The following is a 6487-nucleotide window of genomic DNA, read 5'->3' on the forward strand; positions in this document are numbered from 1 at the left end:
TTACATATACATTTGTATTTATTATACAAAATTGAAAGATATCACGACACTGACATGTGAAGTCATAAAAAAAAAGGACAAACAATTAAACCATTATACAAGTAATCTTACAGTACATTGCCAGTGCATTAAAAAAAGCTTTCTTCTTAATAACAATGGGCTCGAATCACCAGTTCATATCCATGCAGTAGTAGTTTTAATAGCTTTTCAGAATTCTGATCTACAGTATTGAGGAATAGGATGAAGTTACCCCTAGACACTGATCTAAGACCAGTTTTGCAAATCCCTCCTAATGGTTAAGGTTAGGATTGAGTAATGGTAAGCTGATCCTAGATCTGTGCCTGAGGAAAACTTCTACCCAAAGCCAGTATTGACACCTTGGACAGGCTCAGAGACACATTATTCAACCACACAGTTGCTATGCCAACCAAAAACGTCATGACAGAGAAGACTGCAGTTCTGTATCTCACCACCAGAGTGGGACATACAGTTATACTGCAGGTCTACAACAACCACAGAAATGCACTGGTTAATTAATTATATATTTTTGCAATATGATACCTCCTAGAGTCAAAGTGAGTTACTATTATCCTTTTATTTTGAATTGTCTGGAATTAAAGAGTTAAATATTCAGGTACATAATAAATAGATATATCCATAATGAATTCCTCCAAAGTTTTTTTTTTTTTTTTTTAACATTACTAGACTTAGTTTGGTTAACACATAAAACAGACCACGGTTGTGATCGTCCATTTCCCTTTTCTTTTTTTGAGTCGACAGTTTGTTGCAAAGTCTTGTGTATCACTACAATACGAAATAGTACCAAAAACTTGACACTGCTTGAAACTTTACTCTCTCACACATAGTGACATGCGAACACACACACACTCCCACACACACACACACACACGCGCAAATGAACATATACAAAGGACGTTGGGAAAATGAAGACAGATTGTTTAGACCCATGCAGGCACCTCCATCAGAGGCATTACTCAGGCAGCAAGGTTGTACATCTCCCACTTTTGGCATGCTTGTCTGTTTATCACATTATTCACTTCACAGAGTAGGGTGAAATTGACCCTAAACACTGATCTAAGGTCAGTTTTGTGTTTTTTCTCCCCGTAATGGTGAAGGTTAGGATTTGAGGTGGGTACGCTGATCCTAGATCTGTACCTAAGGGCAACTTCAACCCAGAGCCACATATTCACAGTACAGGCTGTTTTGAGTGCTGTATCAACTCAAGCAAACAAGACTGAGAGGGAGGAGGGTTGTATGAGTGAGAGTAGACTAACTGTCCACAGAGGAGTGCTTTCCTCTGTGGAAAACAAACAAATGGAACTTGACGACGCATATCTTTACACCAGATCAAATCGTTTTCCCACTGTAAAAAAAAAAAGTCCAGTAATTCTCTTTCTCTTAGGGCCAAATCCTAACTTAAGATCAAATATTCCATAGACATGAATGTGTTATTTACACAAACATCAGTTAAATTGCCGTTACGTGGTGTCTCAAGTCAAGATTCGTCCCGAAGAGAAGTAGTGGTCATTATGGTGATGTTTTAGTAGTACCAGACGTATCATCATGACAATGGCCGCCATGTTGGCTGTTTCTCCTGGACCAATGAGAGCCCTCAGAACACGGTGCACCTCTTGCCCCTCTTCTTGACGGGTGGGGGGCAGAGCACGGCGCGGATGGCCTCGTCAAACACAGTCTTCAACCCTCGCTGGGTCAGGGCAGAGCACTCCAGGTACTTCACAGCACCTAACCACCACACACAAACAACAACACGTTTATTTCACATCTATAAACATAGAACAAAAAAACATCTGACTGGGTAAGTAGATAAAGGGCTTAATTGACAATCTCGCACTATACCAGACTCAGCAATATGACATCATCTCACACAGCGGGTCACTTCCTGCTTAGAGCAAAACCCTGTGAAAGTAACCGCTCCTTCTGCTTTACTTCCGTATCATGTCCCCTAATCTTTTGAATGGGCTTCACGATTATATCATGAAATTCGTGAAAACACGGTCATTTAAGATATATACATAAAATTATATTTGTGTTTGTTGATGAATTTACTTCTACCAGATTTATTTGATTAAGTTTTTGCCCTGAAGACCATTTAAAAAGCCTACAAAAGTTTTATTTAAACTACAAGGCTACTTCCTGGAAAACCACACGTCACTTGCATAGCGTATTAACAACAACAGAATCCAAATCTGCCAAGACCACCACTAATGGCTCTTCCCAATGTGGGCATAGATGGGCAGATACCCACACCCACACAGACTGACCTATCTCCCGTGCCATGGCCAGGCCCTGGGGGTAGGTGATGGGGGACAGCTTCTTGTCCCTCAGCCTTTCGATGGTGTCCTTGTCATCTCTCAGATCCAGCTTGGTGCCCACCAGGATAATGGGGGTGTTGGGGCAGTGGTGTCTCACTTCAGGGTACCACTGAGACAGAGGGTAAAGGTCATTAGATCAAAAGTCAAAGATGGAGAGCAAGGCTGGGTGGAACAAAGCTATTGAAATAAAATCTCTAATCTAGTCTGTAGGGCCATAGATGGATTATAGGACTATTATGGCTAGAGTAGAGGAGAATAGTATAATAAAATAGAACACAATTAGGCACTGCTGAAATAACCTCACCCATTCTTTAAAAACACAACATCCCAATTAGTGAGTCATATAGAGAGAGAGAGTTTGACAAACAGAAAGGTGTGTGATGTCATCTAAGAGCATTGTAATGCTTTTGGGTTGAAACCACAATGGCCAAACTCTCTCTATCTATATGCAGGACTGTAGCTACAGAACATGAACCAGGGAGAGCTATAGATGTGCTTCTTTAGGTCAGGCTCGGCAGGTCCCTTGTTCCTGTGTCTGTGAGCAGGAAGGTTCAGTACTGACCTTAGCTCGAACGTTCTCAAAGGAGGCCGGGCTGACCAAGGAGAAGCATATCAAGAACACATCCTGGGGAGAACCATAGAGAGACAGACCTTAGGATGAAACCACTGAGATCAACCAACCACGGAATCACCTGACTCCACATGGGACAGACTGGAAGAAAAGCTCTGCTGCGGAATAGTAGATTGCAAATCAATCCTTCACAGAAATGTAATGGGTTGTGTGTGTGTGTGTGTGTGTGTGTGTGTGTGTGTGTGTGTGTTACCGTCTGTGGATAGGACAGTGGTCGGAGTCTGTCGTAGTCTTCCTGTCCTGCTGTATCCCATAGACCCAGATTCACTGGTTTCCCATCTACCATCACATTGGCAGAGTAGTTGTCAAAGCTAGAGAGACAGATAGGGAGATAAAGATATTTTCCCTATCTCTGAATGCCCGCTCTATGTAAAGTATACTTGTCAGAAACACAAACACTACATGGAGGAAAGCAGACTTACTCTCACTCATTCACTCGTGTGTGTGTGTGTGTGTGTGTGTGTGTGTGTGTGTGTGCGTACTCACACAGTGGGTATGTACTCTCCGGGGAAGGCATTGGTGGTGTAGCTGATCAGCAGACAGGTCTTACCCACGGCCCTGAGAGAGAGATTCGGTTCTTACTCACTGCTATAGAAAAACACAAGTCTAATAACAAGACAAAAAAATGCTGCTGAGGTAGGTAGGCTGATACTCAGCGTGTGTGTGTGGTTCTGCCCTTCTCTCTCTTTCAGTTTAAGTATCACACAGACACTGGCCTACATTCACTTTGCCTGGGGGACATACTACCACCCTCACGCCCTACTGCCCCCATCCCTGTTATCGACAAACACACAATACAGGAAGGGTTGGTGACAGTGGTGTGTGTGTGTGTGTGTGTGTGTGTGTGTGTGTGTCTATGATTATGTGTATCCTGTATGTCAAAATTATATGAACAGATTGATGGTGGCATGGCAGGGTATGGGATGAATGGTGTGCGTCAGAATGTGTGTGTGAATAGGAAGAGTGGAAGAGGGAGGGGTAATGAAAAATAGTTTTTTTTGTCCACTAAAAGTCTCTTGGTTGCTCTGGGAATGACTGATTAGCAGATGCAATTTTATCACATTATGCTAATAACTGATGTCATTAATTGATTAATGACCCCTAGTCATCAGAAATCCTGATTTGGCATTAGTAGGGCACTGTAGATATCAACATTTAGCCTAGTACAGACAAACTCAGATATAGGATCAATTCTTTCTATAGTAAAATAACTACATAGGCCTACTATACAATTAGCTGTTTTTCATACCAAACCCCCCAAATACTGTAAATGCATTTATTATGCGTGGTAGTTAATTATGGATCGTGCATGAAGGCAGTCAAAACTATAACTGTATAGAATATAATATTATTTATATTATCACACATGGTAAAAAAAACGGTTGTAAATTAAGATTCTTATAAAATAACGCCTAGAGATTCCTTAGCCCGCATCGTCACTGATGAAGCCTAATTCCGACGGCCTACGACGCGAGTAGGTGTTTCCCATAGCATCGCTACAGCCTGGGCGTTTTCTCAGCGTAAAAATACAAAACTGTACATTTTACACATCCCACATCCCGCATGATATTACAAACATTCCAGAAATGAACGGAATTGAATTCGTTTTTTTTATAACCTAGCTGTGCATTTCCAAGTGAATGCTTAGAAAGAAGACTTCCCATATAACAGAGAGCCCCAGCCCCTTTTCCTACACACTGCATCTCCCATCCATGACCGCATCACTGATCACACACACAGAAAGGATGAGAAAAATATCTCTACATTGAGATTAAGATTCTTACCCGTCGCCGACCACCACGCATTTAATTGCTTGCATTTGCGAAGTTGCAGGCGGTGTCACAAAGCCGACAGAAGTGTTTTTCAAAATATTTCACAATGAAAGCTAGCTGTGATTTGTATGAGAAGCGGGCCAGTCCGCTCAGCTTTTGAGCCGCAGTGAAAGGGGTCGATGAAGAGTGGCGCCAGAAAACAACGGAAAAGACCGAGCGTATTTAAAGGGCCAGTGACCATCCGAACTGTATTTACCGCTTTCTCTTAGTATTTCTTTGTATCCCCAATTAGCCGCTGCCTTCCTGGGATCCAAACAGGAAACAAAACACAACAATAAAAAATACATAATATACATAACACTACATAATACAAAGCAAAATGCAGTACAAAATATATAAACATGTCTGTGTCTCTTTACAATCCCCTGGTCCCATAATGTGTTTTTTTATCTGGTTTTTGAATCTGTTATTATTGCTAGCTTGAGTTACCTGGGGTGGTAGAGAGTTCAATGTAGTCATGGCTCTATTTAATACTGTGCGTTTCCCAGCCTCTGTTCTGGACCTGGGGAATGTGAAGAGACCTCACATTGTCTTGTGTAGTACCAATGAGTGTCCGAACTGTGTGCCGACTGCTTGAAAAGACAGTTCGGAACTTTTAACCACACAACACCTAGCACAAAGACCAGTAGTGATGCAGTCAATCTCTTCTCAACTTTGAGCAAGGGAAGATATACATGCATACCACTGAAATTCACCTTCTGTGTACATCTAAGTACAATTCGTGCTGCTCTGTTCTGGACCAAGTGGAATGTCCTTCTTTGTCGCATAGGACCACACAGCTGGGAAGTAGTCCCAATGCGACAAAACTAGGTTCTGTAGGACCTGCCTGTTTGATTTAGATGACAAGAAAGCAGAGCAACAACTTATCATGGACAGACTTCGTCCCATTTGAGAAAACCTCGAGTCTACTTTGAGCTCCAAAATTATTGGGATATAAATCATACAATGACTATGCGGTTAAAGTGTAGACTGTCAGATTTAATTTGAGGGTATTTACATCCATATTGGGTGAACCGTTTACAAATTACAGCACTTTTTGTACATAGTCCCCCCATTTTAGGGAACCAAAAATATTGTGACACATTACCTTTGGTCCCATATTCATAGCACACAATGACTACATCAACCATGTGACTCTACACATTTGTTGGATGCATTTGCTGTTTCTTTTGGTTGTGTTTCACATTATTTTGTGCCCAATAGAAATTAATGGTAAATAACGTATTGTGCCATTTGAGTCACTTTTATTGTAAACAAGAATAGAACATGTTTCTAAACACTTCTACATTAATGTGGATGCTACCATGATTACAGATAATCCTGAATGAATCGTGAATAATCAAATCAAATCTTATTTGTCACATACACATGGTTAGCAGATGTTAATGCGAGTGTAGCGAAATGCTTGTGCTTCTAGTTCCGACAATGCAGTAGTAACCACCGAGTAATCTAACCTAACAATTCCACAACTACTACCTTATACACACACAAGTGTAAAGGGATAAAGAATATGTCCATAAATATATATGAATGAGTGATGGTACAGAACGGCATAGGCAAGATACAGTAGATGGTATCGAGTACAGTATATACATATGAGATGAGTAATGTAGGGTATGTAAACATAAAAGTGGCATAGTTTAAAGTGGCTAGTGATACATGCATTACAT

At 41.1% G+C, this 6487-nt stretch overlaps 1 protein-coding gene across 2 annotated transcripts; it reads right to left on the bottom strand.

Moving 5' to 3' along the window:
* On the bottom strand, positions 1-4952 carry rac3b (Rac family small GTPase 3b). 2 transcript variants are annotated; one of them, XM_055890177.1, is made up of 6 exons: positions 4770-4951; positions 3472-3543; positions 3179-3296; positions 2917-2979; positions 2304-2463; positions 1-1764 (listed from the first exon to the last, which is right to left on the bottom strand). In XM_055890177.1, the coding sequence occupies exons 1-6, from the start codon at positions 4802-4804 to the stop codon at positions 1634-1636; spliced, it is 579 nt and encodes a 192-aa protein (XP_055746152.1). In that variant the 5' UTR covers positions 4805-4951; the 3' UTR covers positions 1-1633. The 2 variants fall into 2 exon arrangements, with proteins under 2 accessions (XP_055746152.1, XP_055746153.1); XM_055890178.1 differs by having other exon boundaries at positions 1704-1764; positions 2300-2463; positions 4770-4952.
* Positions 4953-6487: the final 1535 nt, after the last annotated feature.

The sequence above is a fragment of the Salvelinus fontinalis genome, chromosome 30, assembly GCF_029448725.1.
Source record: "Salvelinus fontinalis isolate EN_2023a chromosome 30, ASM2944872v1, whole genome shotgun sequence".
Lineage (NCBI taxonomy): Eukaryota > Metazoa > Chordata > Actinopteri > Salmoniformes > Salmonidae > Salvelinus > Salvelinus fontinalis.

Coding starts and splice junctions, on each gene's coding strand:
- rac3b (XM_055890177.1), bottom strand. CDS start 4,804: ATGCAAGCAATTAAATGCGTGGTGGTCGGCGACGG. Junction 3,544..4,769: donor TGCGTGGTGGTCGGCGACGG/GTAAGAATCTTA, acceptor TCTCTCTCTCAG/GGCCGTGGGTAAGACCTGTC. Junction 1,765..2,303: donor GGCCATGGCACGGGAGATAG/GTCAGTCTGTGT, acceptor TGTGGTGGTTAG/GTGCTGTGAAGTACCTGGAG.